Source organism: Clytia hemisphaerica, unplaced genomic scaffold (genome assembly GCF_902728285.1).
Source record: "Clytia hemisphaerica strain Z4C2 unplaced genomic scaffold, Clytia hemisphaerica genome assembly, whole genome shotgun sequence".
Taxonomy (NCBI): domain Eukaryota; kingdom Metazoa; phylum Cnidaria; class Hydrozoa; order Leptothecata; family Clytiidae; genus Clytia; species Clytia hemisphaerica.
In genome coordinates this window covers 41,867-59,199 of record NW_027104279.1, presented here as the reverse complement: position 1 = coordinate 59,199, position 17,333 = coordinate 41,867, and the positions used below count along the sequence as shown (strand labels likewise).

General features: G+C 34.2%; 1 protein-coding gene across 1 annotated transcript in view; it reads right to left on the bottom strand.

Annotated features, from left to right (window-relative positions):
• Positions 1–69: 69 nt before the first annotated feature.
• The window catches only part of LOC136816865 (vacuolar protein sorting-associated protein 4B-like), a gene marked incomplete in the record, with an annotated part of 21,534 nt that continues 4,270 nt past the window's right edge, over positions 70–17,333 (bottom strand). Inside the window, 13 exon segments of the mRNA XM_067073194.1 lie at positions 70–1,072; positions 4,644–4,717; positions 5,315–5,381; positions 5,587–5,674; positions 5,923–6,054; positions 6,553–6,634; positions 6,903–7,051; positions 7,296–7,414; positions 7,832–7,869; positions 7,988–8,181; positions 8,343–8,484; positions 8,844–8,955; positions 9,115–9,159. Coding sequence (XP_066929295.1) covers positions 971–1,072; positions 4,644–4,717; positions 5,315–5,381; positions 5,587–5,674; positions 5,923–6,054; positions 6,553–6,634; positions 6,903–7,051; positions 7,296–7,414; positions 7,832–7,869; positions 7,988–8,181; positions 8,343–8,484; positions 8,844–8,955; positions 9,115–9,138 — 1,323 coding nt within the window.

The following is a 17,333-nucleotide window of genomic DNA, read 5'->3' as shown; positions in this document are numbered from 1 at the left end:
TTAGAGATTACTAGATAAGTTGTAGAAATGTGATGAGAGGATGGAAGAATAATTGAAAATATTAAAATATAATTTATAAAACAGTTCATTCCGGTCTGTAAATTACACAGTTACATTTTTAAATAAGCTGTTTTCTAAGAAAATTATCAAAGGTACAATAAATCATAGGCTGCAGTGAATGACTCCAATCAGTCGCAAAATAGTACCAATGGCCCCAAGAAGCCGTTTTTTATTAGATTTTCATAAAAACAAAACAAAAAAATCTACAATTTTGATTTCATTATTCTATACAAAAAAGAAAAATATAAACGTATACTTCTCTCTGTTGCTTAACATTAACTACAGTAGACCGAAGAAATAATTGTGTTCCCCGGATCACTTGGGAAGACGAACGTATTTCGAAAAAGATTAGTATTTTATTTAAAAGATATGTTCTGAAATCTGCTAAATTTCATTTGACGAAAGGGAAGGTTTGAAGGGACTTTCATGGATATTCAATATAAATGTAGTACTTTGTATAAAAGTTCTAATCTAGATTCTATGCAGTGTTAGTTACAACTCGAGCCTTTTATATCTGAAGGAGAAGAAAGAAGGCTTTGAGGTGAAAGACAGGACACGATCATCCTAACGCTGATCGCCGACAGTCGTCGCAACGTTGGATCAGCTAATTTTGCCAACATAAGTATAAGAAGGAGCTAAAAGAAAGCTCGTGCTAAAAGCTGATGTATGAAAGGCGAATTTACAATGATTACGAAAATATGACAAAGATCGAAAATAATAACAAGGGAAAATTGATTTCACATAAATAACAAAAAACAACAGGATTCCCAAAAAATTTACATTTTCATTCCATCTAACACCCAAGCAAAATTTAAGATCTTTACATGTGAGTTGGTGCATGATATTATTTCATAGAAAAGCAATCAATGTTTTCCATTGAGGTTGAAAAGTGTCCGAAATTTAGCATCGTTTATCCTTCTTGTCCGAAATCTTCGGTGAATTTCTTGAGTTTGATGAGATCTTCTTCATTAACTGTTGGACGAATGGAATGTAACGATCTCTTCATGTCAGTCTGCCATGGTGAAAATGAATACAGAAATTAAACTTAACAAATATTTTTACAAAGAACAATTTTGTATTAATGTCTCATCAAAGCAAGAAAATGTAGTGTAAAAACTAAAAAAAACTTTCACTGTCGGTAAATGAAAGTCAAGATAGTGTACCCAACAAGAACAAGTAAATCAAAGGGAAGTCCTCACTCCATTCGTTTAGTTTATCAACCAATCCATTTGAAAACAAAGATTGAATTGACAAAATTCGATGCATACACAAAAATTAAAAACATCTATCATAATTTAAATCAATGTTCCCGCACATTGGTAATCTTTTAATACCTCTTCAATCCAAAAACTCTCTTAAACCCCTACGTGACCTTTTTGACATCTTCAAGATTTATTAAAAGAAGATAAAAACAAAAATTCTGTGCATTGACGTCAATTTTAGTATAAATTATAATGCATAACGTGTACCTTCCATTATCATAGCTTTAAAATCATCAGAAGAGTAAAACTTAAAATACTATGTGAATTTGTATGTAAAAATTTGACAAAATCTTCAAAGTTAATTAACACCTTCTTTATAAAGCTGCCCGAAAAATCAAACAAATCTAATCTAAGGCGTACAACCTTGATTTTCCTCACACAAAATAAAGCAGTAAATCTATCTCAATTCACAGTTTCATGTCACAAAACAGATCACATTTTGTGTACTGACGTGAAAACAGACTAGTTAATCACGACTTCCCTTGATTATTTTCTTGTCGAAAAGTAAAGTCAAATTTCCGAAGGAAATAAAACTGTGACCTTTTTCCTGTAAGAAACATTCCTTGAAGAGAAAACAAAGATGATAAATAAGAAACCAAACCTCACTATCAGCTGAAAAAACCTTAAAATACCTACTAATCGAAACAAACTGATTTTCTTAATAAACAAAGCTTTACGATTCTGCATGATATCTAGGAGGAGGCTTTGTTTCACTATAACAACCACATTGATTTTGTAAAAAGATACTTTATCTAGAGTACACGTTCTTTATAAGAACATTCAAAATTTTTGAAACCTTTGGATGTTCTTAACTTTTTGAGTTTTACACCTAAAAATGTTCTTAACATGTTCTTATTTTCACCATTCTTTGAGCATTTTTGCCCATTTTTCTGAGAAACCGGCTGTTTTAGGGGCGGCAAAGCCTTAATATGTTCTTAAGGTATGTGTTCACCTTCCTTGACACATTCTCTTTAATTGATCATATCTTTAGAACAACAAATTTTTATACATCAAAAGTATATATTTTCTGAAAGCCAATAATATTCTCTTTCTAATGGTAAAAGTTTCAGCTGAATTTAAAAAACTGGGCAGGATATAATTAAAATCTTAAGAATTTTAACCTTACCTACTTCAAAGAAGTTAAAGTCACCCATAGCTTTTGAAATTTGAAAAAATAATTTCGATACTATGTTCCCAATAGATTGAACCAAAAAAATGTCTTAGGATTTTTTTTTGGATCGACTTTAACTCGAGAAAACTTAAAAATTGTTAAAATTTGGAAAAAAAATCATTAATTTCTCGAGTTCTTTCCACTTAACCTGAAATTGTGAAGCTTTAACTCGATTAGAAAAAAAATCCTAAGACATTTTTTTAGTTCAATTCTTTGCCGAAAATATAAAAAAAAATTTAAGTTCATAGCTAAATGCTATGGGTGACTTTAACCTCGTTAAAACTAGTATGGTGTGGTAAAATTTCGTTTTTTTCTACATCAATTTGAAATTTTTAACGAGATGATTGCTGTTAATTTGAGTAATCAGTGAAATGTGTCAAAAATATTACTATTCAATAGAGGTGAGAATAAACATCAGCTGAATTCTCGCTTTTGTCTTTGTTGTTTCCGAAAGAGACAATTATTTGAGTAAATAATCCATCATAAGACGAACTTTGTTTTGAAATTTAAATGGTTATAACTCTGGATCTAAAAAAGATTTTAAGATCGCGATTTTACCAAAATGAAATCCAGTAACTTTTCTTCCACTTTGACTGAAAAAATTTTTTTTGACAAAAAATCGGAAAAAAGGTGTACACATACCTTAACTTGCTCTTAAAATCTGGCCTTCAAAGCCTTATGTTCTTATATAGTTTGTTCTTGTAAAAAAACGTGTACCGAGTTCTAAAGACCTTATTCAACAAACTTCCAAATACAAACAACAGTGAAAATTTGTGTGCAGAGTAAAAAGGGTATTAAAAAAAATCACAATGGAAAATAAAGCTAGTAGCTTTATTTAGAGATGGATATAAAAGTTGGGTTAAAAAGTAATTAAGATTCACAGAAAAACAAACAGGATTAGAGAAAAAAACAAACTTATAGTAACAGTTATAGACCTATGATCAAACAAAATTGAGAGAAACAACGTTTAGAAGTCTCGTTTTCCAGACAAGGGAATCGAAAGGAAAGCACTTTCTTTTCTTCCAAATAATCATTACCGACATTCGTACTTTTCCTAACAAACTTCGCAAGAATAGTCCAACTCAAAAGCAAACGCAAGCAAGGATAAAATCCAAAAGAGGCGCTGACACGCATTTATAAAATGACCCATTCTATCTCCCGCTTGTCTGCAGACAATAACTCCTGAACTGTCAGTTTCAAGTAGAGAGATGTAGAGGGAGAAGCCAGACAGTGTCGAAATACCTCGTTAACAATTGTTACATAAAAAACCTTCAAACGCACAGAGTGTTAAAAAAGATTGTCAAAAATTTGATCAAGGAATAACATTGTGTAAATGCAGATATCAAAAAAGTCGAGTTGCAAGCGACCGAAGTGTTTACTGAAATAACAAAGGTACCACGCAAAAATGTCACTTCTAATGAAGGAAGTATTTTTACAGCCTGAAAACTAAATAGCTGGTGAATTTAGGCAGCCAAGAGTTTTCCTTGTGATAATAGTATGTAGATATTCAAAACATAAAGGCAATATTATAATTATGTCTCAATCAAAGTCCACCTTATCAAGTCAATGTTGGTTCAAAGTTTTGTCATTCTCCTCATCTAGTATTATCTAATTATTACATTTGAATAACATCCCGAGGAGGAAGGGGTACCTAAGGAAGTGAATGGTTTTAGGGTATGTGCCGCCATTTGTGCCCGTCTTTGGAGCCTCTGAAAGTCTGTGAAAAGGTTTAATATTCAGAAAATCAAACCTCAGCCCCACTAAGGGTCGGAGAAATACTAACATTTCAACATTTTGTTCTTTGCAAGATATAAATTTGACAAAATGTACAAATTAGTCCCAAGAAGGGTAATAAAATTCTAAAGACCTTATTGAACAAACTTCCAAATACAAACAACAGTGAAAATTTGTGTGCAGAGTAAAAAGGGTATTAAAAAAAAATCACAATGGAAATAAAGCTAGTAGTCTATCGTAGCTTTATATAAGATATAAATTTGACAAAATGTACAAATTAGTCCCAAGAAGGGTAATAAAATTCACAAAATTTTACTATGATGTTTCATCCTATATAGTCCCGTTAAGGGTCCGACGGTCGAAAGGCGGAGTCCATAAAGAATTAAAGTAGAACCAAGGTATAAGAAAAGACTTACGAAACTGACAACAGGTTCCAAGAGTTTGTCTCCATCAACTTCCATCCAATTCATTGCAATGGCGTTCGGATCACCTGTTGAAAATAATATTCAATCTTGTTAAAAATATGGTAAAAGTTTAATGGAGGTCTAAAGGAGTATTCTGAAACGATGTGTATCCTTTTGGTCGGTCTTCCGGCTGGGTCGCGGTCCTTAGAACTCGAGCATCTTTGTTCTTCCTGAGTTAAGTTTCTAGTTATTTTATTGGGCAGAAGACGTCATGTAGAGACCGAATTATCCCGTATTCTACGCCTCAAGGCCGTGTAACTAATAATTTTTTGCAACAACGAACACTGCGTGTGGCTCGGTACTAGATTCAACACTATTGAAAGTCTAGAAAAGGTATAAAGAAGTTTTTTCAATAATGTGCACATTTTGAGCTGGCCTCCAAAATGGATAAAAAGAGATACTAAAGAGATACTAAAGAGTGGTTGACTTTGGGTGGGACTCGATTAAGAGAATTCTCTTTATAAAAAGGGATTTTTCTTGTAGTTAAAAAAGTACGAAACCATTCCTGATATTTTTAAGGTTGTTAGGCTTCAATCAGAAATCAAAGAATGGTAAAGAAAATTTAGAAATATAAGTTCTAGATGAAATGCAATTTTGCCCTTTTTCAAGAGAATTTTACAAACCTGGGGAACAGGGCGTCAATAGATCATCTACTGTAACGTCTGGGTCGTTCCTTGATGGACCACGTACCTAGAAATAAAGACAGTAAAAACTTGACTTCTTTTGTCCCTTATTGTACAATCAAATCTAATAAGACTAACTAGAGTATTTCTGACTTTTGAGTATAGTCGAAGCGCGTGTTGTAGAACAAAGTCCCCGAGTGTGAGGGGGGGGGGGGAGATAATCATAAGTGAACTTTTTATCATGAATGAAAAAGCTACAGTACTTTACTTACCTTTTTGAAGTGAGTAGCAGATTGGACTTTTCGTACAGGCTGCATCAGTGCATCTCGGACAACAATACTAATATCAGCACCTGAATATCTTTATTCATACGATAAGAAAAAGTCAAATAGAACAACCAACTAATAACACTCACATTTTGTTATCTACTGCAAATTCAGCATTTTTGTCATACTGGCTTTAAGTATCGGTTTTAAGTACATTCTAGAGTATCATATTACTATACGTTAATTAAACTAGAATTAGAAAATTATGTTTAACATCATTTTGACCTCATTACTTTAACCTAAATCTTTAAAGTTAGGAATCAAATTTATTGAGCTACAAACCCATTGGAAACTTTGGCGAGTTCTTTAAAGTCTTTGTCTCCTATCGAGTGAGGAGTTGAACCAATGTGTAAATTGAACATATGTTGTCGAGCTGGTGCCTCCGGTAGAGGAATATAGATACGTTTCTCAAATCTGAAAAGATAAAAAAGCACAGGTAAATAAATCTTCTTTTGGACAGTGTTGTATGTATCATTACGGACGCAGATCATGGCTCACTTAATACAAACGCAAGATTGAGCTCATCTGTATTTGAAATCTTTGCAAAAATCTTTTTTCATCACATCTGTAATCTCAATAAAAATATACTAGGAGGGAGGGATGGAAGTAGTAAGTAAGTAAGTATATATATCTGGTGGCTGTCGGCGGAGCCGGGAGTGAGGGAGTCTATCCCCTTTTCTATTTACGCTAGACCTGAGAGATCGAATGCTGAGGTGGAGCGCCACACCTACTCTCAGCTCCCAGTAACTTACCGCCTAGATCAGATTACCCAATCTAAGCTACTCATCCGCTGAGTTGGCGGTGACCGGGGATCGAATCCACAACCCTTAGATTGTAAGGCGAATGCTCTACCGACTGAGCTACCCAGTCACTAGAAGTAACCCTGGAAGGTATACAATCATTCATCTTTACCTTCTCCTGATAGCAGAATCAAGAACCCACGGAATATTTGTTGCACCTAATACAAGAACACCATCATTGTCAACTCCCACACCTGTAAAAGCAAGAATTGAAGGTAAAATAAAGGGACAAGAAGTGAGAACATATCTCTGAATTATCTATTTAACTAGATTCATATTAATTTATACCTGAAAATTAAATCCAATGCTCTTACCAGAACTAAAGAATTTCGCATGGTAAATAGCTCTCTACTCGTTGAAGGTGCAAAAGGTAAGAAAATATTTGGTTGAAATATTGTTGACAGTGGTGTCAAGTACAGACTGATTATATAATCATTTGAAATTTGAATAGAAGCTACAGACCTTGCATCTGTACAAGGAATTCAGTTTTGATACGCCTTGCAGATTCACTTTCGTTATCACTTCTTGAAGAACAAAGGGAATCCACTTCATCAATAAAAATAATGGAGGGTTTATGATCACGAGCCATCTGAAACAGTGTTTTGACCAATCTGAAAAGACAAGATGGTGGACAGGTGAGATAAGCCATGATTTCAAAAATTTAAAGCCTTCCAATTACTTTGGATAAGTCATGCCAAAGTTAGTTGTTGCGCGGACTGAGCCTGATTTACATCTTTTTGTCAGAACTAAATAAAAGTATAGCTTGTTTTCTATTTAAGATAAAATATTTTCTACAATGGGGTCAAACATAATGATGAAATGTTTCATTTCTTAATCAGCTGAATTACAAAATACCTTTCAGATTCTCCAAGCCATTTGGAGACTAAATCTGACGATGATACAGAGAAAAATGTCGAATTGTTAGCTTCGGTTGCAACAGCTTTTGCAAGGTAAGATTTACCAGTACCAGGAGGCTAAACAGATGAAATTTTACTTGTTTAGGGAAAACTAATTATGATACAAAAACCAGCTCTGCCAAATTAAGTTCCCACAAAAATTCTATTCTTCTGCCATCTACCAAATTAAAGTCCCATTAAATCTAGTTTATATTGTGCGTTCTCCAAATATCTGTGCTACTTCAGAGATAAAACAGTTTTTTCTATTCTTTAATACAGTAACAAATTTTTGCCAAAAAAGATCGTGTGATCATGAAACAAAATTTCTATCAAATTCCATATTAAATTCCTTCAAAAAAACTCTTTCTGCCATTCTCCAAAGTAAATTCCTGCTAAATTAATTTAGACCTTTATTAATAAGGTATTCTGCTGTTGTGTCACAATTTATTTAAAGAAGATAATGGCTGATTTTGAAAAAAAAAACTTTTAACTTACACCAAAAAGCAAAATACCTCTCCATGGTTGACGTTTGCCTAAAAAAGAAAAAATTCATTATCATCATAACAATATTATAAATATGGGAAAGTCAGTTTTACTAGCTTCATATACAAAAAGATAAACATGGTACAGTTCCACTGTGATTTTTCATACCAGTAAAAAGATGTGGGAATTTGATAGGAAGAATAACAGCTTCTTTCAATGCTTCTTTAGCAGCTTCAAGACCAGCAACATCATCCCATTTGATATTTGGTGTTTCCATAACAATAGCACCACCAAGTTGATCTTTGAATTTCTTGTCTTCAGGATTTTCTTCACTGTCCGAATCATCATCACCACCTTTACTTCTACAAAAAAGAATAGTGAATGCTCATGGCAAAAGTCTTATAAAAGCCTTAGCACAACCCAAAATAAGGAATCAAAACAGTTTTTAGTTTTATCTTAATCCTTTTTCATTTATTTTAATGGACTTGAATGAATTTGTTACTCAAAATTTTCTCTCTCTTACTTTCCACCACTTCCACCTGCAGCAGCTTTGGCTGGCTTCTTTTTGTCATCAGCAATAAACTGCTTTAATTTTTCTGCTCGGTCCAAATATTGAATGCATTTTGCTCTTATGCTCTCTTTTGATCTGTCATTCTGTGCTTCATCTGTTGTTTGGAAGAAAATGATAAGTCATGATGAAAAGCCAAAGTAGAGAAATTTGCTAGAATGTAAACCTTAACTCTTTAATTGCTGGGGTCTTTAAGATTTTTGGCTCTCCAGTTCAAGAAGGAGAAAAGCCTGTTGTACAACATGAAGTCTTCTATCTCTTTATTGCATTTTTGCTTTATTACACCTCATTTCAAGAAAAGCAGGCTGAAGCAGGATGGGTGGCAACGAAAGGGGAAGGATAGCTAGGGGTTATTAAGGCAGTCCCATTTACAGATGACTGAATCTCAAAAAGTTTGGAAGAGAGATCTAGTTACTTATGAACACATTTAGTGAAAATTAAAAACATCGGTGTTACATTTTATAGCATGCAAGAAATATTCTACTCCATGTTCATAAAGAGAGAGTGCTTCTTGATATTCTCCGGCTTTGTCTTTCTCTGTTGCTTGCTTTACCAAATCAATTGCTTTCTATACAAATAAAAAGTTAACTTAATCAAAAGATAATAGTAATACGTACCCCAAATAAGGGGATTAACATTTCAGGATGTAGGAAATAATTTTCATCAAAAAACTTCTTTTCTATGTCCCTCTAAATTGAAGGGAAGTAAGCAATAGAAGGAAACTTACCTGTAATGTTGATCCAGATGCCATTTTCTTTTTTATTGTATTTTATTAAACACCTGGAAGTTAAAAATAGTAGCATAATGTAGTAGATCAAATTCTTAGCACACAGACGTAATCACAGGCAATTTTTCATGACCTCTTAGTGTCTGATAATCAGACCCTGCCACCACCTTCATGGGCCAAAATGGCAAAACATTCTTTCAGCCCAAACATTGACAGTCAAGGATTATTGCAAATTAGGATACAGTACATGCTGAAGTCTCTCCTACTTAGGAGAGTAACTTAAAATAGCAACATCCTAATATAATATAATATTAAACATAAAAATAACTGTATTTTTTTAACAACCCAGACATGAGAAGTTTGATTAAAATTAAATTAATTGAACCTAATCTAAAACATTCACACCATTTGAAGTAATAGGTTTGATTAGTTTTGGCAATTAAAAATTTGATTAGTTCTCTTCCCTCACTACAGTTTTGTCTATCCGAAATAAGTTTAAAGCCCCTCTGTTGCAAATTTGCCTTCGACCACTTGACCAAATACTACAGCCCAACAAAACCGACCTGGTAATGACGTCGAATGGTTACAGAAAAATTGTCTGTAATCCCTAATAGGAAGTAATTCCCTGATTTACATTCCGAATTTGGCTTTGATTGAACAGAAGCTGATATTCAGAGCGACAAGATAAGTTTATGGAACTGATAGAACTGCAGTCCATTGATCGAACTTAATAAAACATGCACAATTTCTAAAAAAACTTAGCTTTCGATTAATTTCTTTACTCAAGCTTTAATCATTCGATGTTCAATTGGTTTGACAAGTTCGATTGACCGGGTCTGGAACAACCAGAGACATTTGTGTCATCTTACCACTTCCAAAATGTAGATAATACGCAGGTGAGATTCTGTGCCGAATTTCATTGAGTTTAACTGGTGGAATGTATGTAAAGCTATAGCCCAAAACCACTCAAATGTGCTAATTAGCATTCCGCAGCATACAAAATGATTTTTCTAGTGCAGAAAAAGACCCAGGGCTATTTTGAAATTTTCGCTCATGTTTGCAAAGGCTCTGTATGGCTGATTATTGAGGATGTAAATTTTCAAGGCACCTGTCAGAGAAATTACTTGAAAGTTTGGTGCAAATCTTGATGAAGAAAATTATGAAAAATTACCTAAATTTGAGCCATAGATGACAAAATTTGAACCGCGCCAACCTTGAAAACTAATTTTGAGAACAACTTTCCAAGAAAAATATTGGTTGATATTCAGCTGCTACATGTTGCAATTGGTCGTTTTGTTTCATTTCAAGTTTTAATTAACTGTCTTTGGAACTTGAACTTGATTCAGGTAACTATCATCCTTGTTGTTTAAATACATATTGTAGATGACTGTATTGTTTTTTCTGAAGTGAAAGCTTGATTTTCTAGTGTGACTAACTGTCGAAAATTATTGAAATGCGCAGGAAAGTTCTGTTTAGTGATAAGGCGAAATATGGTTAATCGAGCTGAACTTGCATTACAGGGAAAAATTTCCTTGCAGTTACCTCAGGAAAACATCAAACAAACAGAAAAATTATCAAAAAACTATACAATGTTAACAAAGTTTAACGTTTTGATTCCCAGGCTATCTTTTTATGATTTACTGTAGCTTTGTATAATGTTGACATACCTTGTCTAATTCTGCCATATAACTATCTGGTCTGCAAAGTAGTTACGAGTAGTTACAGTGATTTCTTTAAATAGCTTTTATTTAAAGAAGGTTTTAACAATAAATAATTTAAAGGACAGATAGTTACAAAATGACGGAATTAGACAAGGAATGTCAGTATTAGACAAAGGTACCATATGCCTTCATGGTTTCTTCCATGTTTTCCAGTCCCCCCTTAAACAGCAAATTACCCCTATCCATTTCTCCCCCCTCAATTTGGAATTCGATTTGTACTGTGCCCTTATTTCCTAATCCCCCCTTAAATATTTTTTTTCTTTTCTAAAGTGCCCGTTAAATTTTTTGATTAGAGTACACATGGAATTTATTTTATTACAGACATGGCCCCTGGCGTGAAAATCAGATAGAGGGGGCTGTACTAACACATTTTGTAAATGCCACACTTTGTAATACAAAAAGCTGACACACTTTGTAATAACACCTGACGCACTTTATAATAAAAGGAAATCTCCATCCAAAACAAAACTTAGAGATTTTTCTAATAATTATTATTTCAAAACTGTTAAGACAAGAAATATAAACAGGATGTAATAGTTTTAGTTATAAAAATGAATGTGAAGCTGCCTGACATGCTTGGAAAATCAGTTAGAGGAGACATTCAAATCTCTTTTTTGGGCAATAAGTTTCTAATTTTCCTTTTTATTGTAATAGTTAAAACATTCCATGACTATTTTTCTTTTCATAATACAACATTTAAAATTTTGGTTGGTTAAAAAAGTCAAAATGATTATTCTTTCAGCTATATGTATAAAGCTTTTCATTTGTTTGTATCAGGGAATTTATCAAAAGCAGGGTTATGATTTTTCTATGTTAATCGACCCATGATTAAGACAGTAAGGTCATTCATTATTTTGCATTTTTAAGTATTTAGGACTGAACCCAGTTTATTCTATTTATTTCTAAGTCTGAAACTTCAATAACATCAATAATCTGTGAATGACAAAGTGCTCTATACCAAGGTAGAGCTGAATTAATTTAAAATGTATATTTCTTCAAAAAATCAAAACAACATTACAGCTTGTTTCACGCCTTATAGACGATCATCAGATGTGTGATGGATAAAAATTTTGAACACATTTCTGCTCTAAAAACATATAAAAGGATGATTCATTGACAGGTTGTAAAAGTGATAAAAAGTAATAAAAATGAGTTAATTGGTTAAAAAGTAGTATATAAATTGTGTCTAGGGAAATTGGTTTAAATAAAATGTTGATTTTGATAATAAAATACAATAAAGGAACGTGAAAGTTATCACTCATCTGGACGGACTAAGTCTGAAACTTTGGATCTAAATCTTAAAAATTCACTGTTTTAAATGTATATTTAAATGTATAGTGAAGCAATTGACAGGGCTTTTTACGAAGAAATTTTTATGGCATTTAAATTTATATTTTATTATAAAGTGCATCAGTTTTTGGTATTATAATGTGCAGCAGGTATTGCAACTGTGGCATTTATTACAAAGTGTTATTATAGGGGCCAAAAAATCACCCAACATTGCTGGGCGACAGAGAAAATTTTCGAATTTTTACCCTAGTTTACCACCTTAAACCGGTATATTAAGTATAAGTAAATAAGAACTTTGCAGAGTATGAAAAGAGATTTGGATTCCCATGAATTACTTCCCCCTTAAATTCAAAATTACTTTTTCTTTGGTCCACTTTAAAACATGAATCCCCCCTTGTTTCTGAAAATTTCAAAAATTTTGCCCTTAAAATTTTGCCCAAAATTCAAGCCCCCCCTTATTTTAAGAGAGCGCTGAAACCATGGCCTTGAAAATGTTTTAAAAATCCATGACGGTGTCAATGGAATGACTGCGTTTGATAATCTAGTAAGTTTGATTGGTTCGATTACGATAATGCTCAATAATGATTGAGTTTTAGGGGTTTAGCGTGGACAGTCACCAAAATACCATTCAGTCTAGACTTAAACTCCTATATCAGGATTAGAAACTAAAAACTTTGCAACAATACAATGCTGACTATTTGACATAACACATTGACAAGTTATCCCTGTGAGAAATTTTTTGCTAAAACGAAAGTAGTCTCTTCTACTGACTGCTTCATAGCCCTCCTTTGCAGACTGTTTATCAAAAAAATTTCCATCAATGAGATTGATATTATTTCATATTGCCCTTCTTTTTGGCACCTGTGGCCTCTCAGTGCCTTGCATGACAAGCGGCTGTAAAGTCTCACCCTTGATGACACCTTTTTTATTTGTTACAATCCATGATCCTAAGGTATAGACTATTTCTCATCTTCAATTCTCTGAAGTAAGCACGAATTTGATTTGAGACTTATATTGTCAACAAAGTGCCACAAAAAAATCATTGAATAAAAGAGAACTTTAAAAATCTTAAATATTTTCATTTTGAAGAATTTGGCGCAAAAAAGTGAATACATAGAAAAGTTTTATTTTTTATTAGTTTAATCAAAATTGGGGATTTGGAAAAATTCCGGAAACCTTACATACCGTGAGATTGGGTAACTTGCATCAGTGGAGGCAAACATGCATAGCCCTCAAATGAATGACCTGTCTGGTCATTAAAATACAAAGTAAAATCAAAACAAAAATGATAGAGTAGAGCTGTGAGCAGAGCTGTGTAGTTCATTTGTTTGAAATTTTGCTGCTTTGATTGGTCAGTCATTTGACGGCTATGCAAGTTTTCCTCCACTGATGCAAGTTACCCCACTTCACGGTACAGTTCTAACAAGCCAGCCAAAGAATTTGGTTTTAAAATGTGCACTGCTAAGCTAACATCATGATTTGATAGCTTTCCCTGTAACCCGGGGCTGTCTGTTCTGCAAATTACAAAAGTTTGTTGTTTTCTTTACTTTTATAACTACGGCGCCTGCAAGGCTGCTCGCTATTATGTCCTAATAGGTTGGTTGCCCCTTAAGATTTTGGAAAATTTAGGGTTGCCTCCCCCTATATTTTTGAAAAAGCTCTTGCCCCCCCCTTTTGAAAAATTTTTCAAAGCCTCAAAGTCCCCAAATTTGATGCATTTTTGCCTTAAAATTTACATTTTTGGATAAAAATTTTGTCATTTCTCTGAAAAAGGCATGTTTATATTATACACTGTTATGCAAAAATATTTTACTGCTTTGAAGCTAGCCTGGATATCCAGACTGTAAACTATTTCACTGTCTAGTTTTTTATAAACTTGTCTCTGGTTTACGGTCTGGTCCAACTAACTCCTCTGCAGGGATATTTGTCCCTGCATATGCAAATGTATCTAATTGGTCAGTACGCGCCCAGTCACTGAGCGGAATTTTGGCGGGGTTTTCGATATTTCTCGATGCGCGCACATAATTTATGGAAAAAGCTGACATGACAAAAAAAGATAAACAAATGAAAATGAAAACACAGGTTCATTTCTAAACAAAATGGCTGATGGAACTGGATGGAAAGGAGCCTTTATGAATGTGGCTGACGTTTGGATATAGTTTTGAAAGTTTATTGAGTTTGTAAAAGAGGTTTTATGGTAAGTAATTATGTGTGTCTGCCTGGGTTTCCAAAGTTTTGAGATTCTGTCAACAAGGGTTCACTCACTGTGGCTGGAACTTCGATTTTTGAGGATTACGATTTTACCAGCTTTTTAGCAATTTTTGCCTTGCTAACCCAAATCTCGCAACCTCTTTACCTTAAAGGAAGATCGAAATTAGAGTTTTTCAGTGTTCCAAAAAAAACGCAAAGCAGAAATTTTTTCATCTTCACAGGTCTTTGGGTTTGTTTCTGGCGTTTTTCCTTCAAAGAATATTGATCACTTTCCTTTTCACCTTGGGCGCGCAAGAAAAAATTATTAGCTTGCGTTTTTGCGCGGGCAAAAAAGATGAGGCGGCAATCTTGCACTGAGGGTGCTACTTAGTTTCCGCCCACAACAAAATGGTCCAAATATGGGGGTATTCCAAATGATAAACAATGTCGTTCTGTAAGTGTTTATTTTGTAAGAGGTACAAATAGTATATTGAATATTATTAACTTATTTATTTAAGTATTTTTGAGCCCATATTTAAATATCTGGTTAAATAAAAAACAAATGATAGCAGTTCTGTTTTTCCCCAAAACCCAGGAAAAAGTTTTTTTGCCGACCCTATTTTAAAAATTTCGGAAAAGAACTCCCAAAGGAATTCTGATACATAACCTGATTGGTTTATTTTGGAACGGCTTCAAGAAAGTCATAATGGTAGATAATTTTTAAAGTTTCTGAGTAAATGTGTGTAATTTATTGATGTTGATGGCTTGTTCATTCTTTAAAGAAAAAAGATAACAGGTATAGCTTTTTGTAATCCTGGAATATCCAGGTTCCAGCTACACTGTCACAGACTGTGTCATTCAAAATTGTATCAGACTTTCTTAGTTGCACCAGACTCTAAAATTTTAGAAACTTTGTATATGTTGAGGTAAGAGTTTTCCATAGTTCGGAAGGGGGTCACTACCCCCCCTACCCTAGAGCTACCCCCCCTACCCTAGGTTCTTCCCCCTTTTAAAATTTGATGCTACCCCCCTCAAAATTTTAAAATCCTACCATAATTCTACCGGTGAAAAAGCAAGAACATTCAGTGTAAATAAGCAAATAATTAGGAAATCTGAATTTGGTGGTGTACGCTTTGATCAAAGGTAAAAGTGAACTTCTTTCAGACTGTGTAACCAGAACTGGTATATATACACTAAATTGAAAATAACTTTTTCTTTACCCCCCCCCTTCTAGATGAAGAACCCCCCCCCCTTTCTGAAAACTTCCCCCTTTCTAGAAAAAATTCTCTTACCCCCCCCTTTCTGAGATTTTCTGAACATCGCTACCCCCCCCCTTCATAAAGGGGGGGGGGGGGTGCGAACTATAACCCAGGCTACTTTGAAGCGTGATCTGAAAATCTTTTCCCCCTACAGATTTTTCCACAATCGCATCTAATTATTGCCCTAATTATACGGCATTTGCCCCTAAAAAAATGGGGTGGGGGGCACTTTGGCACTATTGGAGATTGTGTGAGAAATAAAGTTTTTCAAAGAATTTGTGAGACTATGTTGAAAAATGCAAGAGTCTTCTCACGCTCAATGCGTGAGACTTGGCAGGTCTGAGGCAAGAATGTACGAAGAGCTGTAAATGGAAAATTTGAAATTTTTGGTTTGGAAAAGTAGGGGAAAGGTTGAATCTTGTTCTGTTAACAATAATTCTTCCATTTTGATAACTTTGTGCTTTTGATTTGATTAAAACATTGAAAACTGTCCGGAATTAGGCAAGTGTACACTAGGAGTTTTACTCCAAACTGCCATTGGAAAATCAGATAAGAGCGAGCACGCAAGTACCACACTAGTCTGGAGATCCATACTCTCTATTCAAGCTTACACCACATAAGCAAAAATCCCATCAGAAGCTACTCATTGAGAGTATGGTATTTTGGCGAGGGGAATTTGATGTTCTGTTTACCGTTGACCGCCCGCATGCTCTTAAGCCGCCGCTCAAAAAAGTTCATTATTTCTTAAAAACTCATTATCATCTTCTTTTCCTGTGCCAAGCTATCCAAAACACTTGAAAAGTGAATCAAAAGTAACATCTTCGCTAACAAAATGTGCGCCTCAAGTAAAAAACATGGCTCCAATAATGTCCGCGAATGGAGCAGGCATTTTTTTAAAGCAGTGGACGGCTACAAGGGCGTTTTAGAAATTCGCGTTTTAGACACGTCTCGAACCCGTTTGAATTTACGCGCATGTCATTTTGATTCTGAAAGTAAAAGCAGCTCGATTTCACGGTGGAATTCAACTTTGTAGGAATAATGAATAATGAATAATGAAATTTTGCAGCATCAAATGTTTTTTGCAACGCGACGGTGAACAGAACATCAAATTCCCCTCCCCTTTTGATCCAGTTTGAATTTGTTTACATTTGGTTTGAATTTTGTGCCAAAAAAGCCGTTGATAAGATTAGCCACTCAAAACAATAATATCACATGGTTTCAACAATTGTTTAATCAGTTAGGGAAGCCATCCAGAATCCTGCCATTCTTTCAGCCAGCAAAAACTAAATGACACTTGTAAACTTAAGTTTCTTACAATTTTCCAACGAAAACAATCGAAAACATTACGACTTCCCAAAGCCGGAGACCAAAGCAAATGATCTTCCTTGATAAGGGCGCCCTTTTGGATCTATTGTCAACTCATTTAAAATGGTGGACAGAGTTGCGGAACGATAAAGGTGCCTGCTCCTTCAAGGGTGGTAACACGAAGACGCCCAATATAATCAGCCAACAGAAGCCCAGTTTGTTGTGGATATTGAAAAGTTTAGACATGTGTGGTTCCTGTTCGTTTTTCGTGTTCCCAAACCAAACGCATGTGTGGCGCAAGTTACGTCATGCACTCCACTGTAGCAAAAGCGCGAACAACATTTCACAATTATAAGAATATCTTATGTGCTTAATTCTATTTGACTTTGAGAGCTTCATTGAACATGAAGAAGTAGAAAGATAAAAAATGCGCTGGTTAATTTTGTTTAAATAA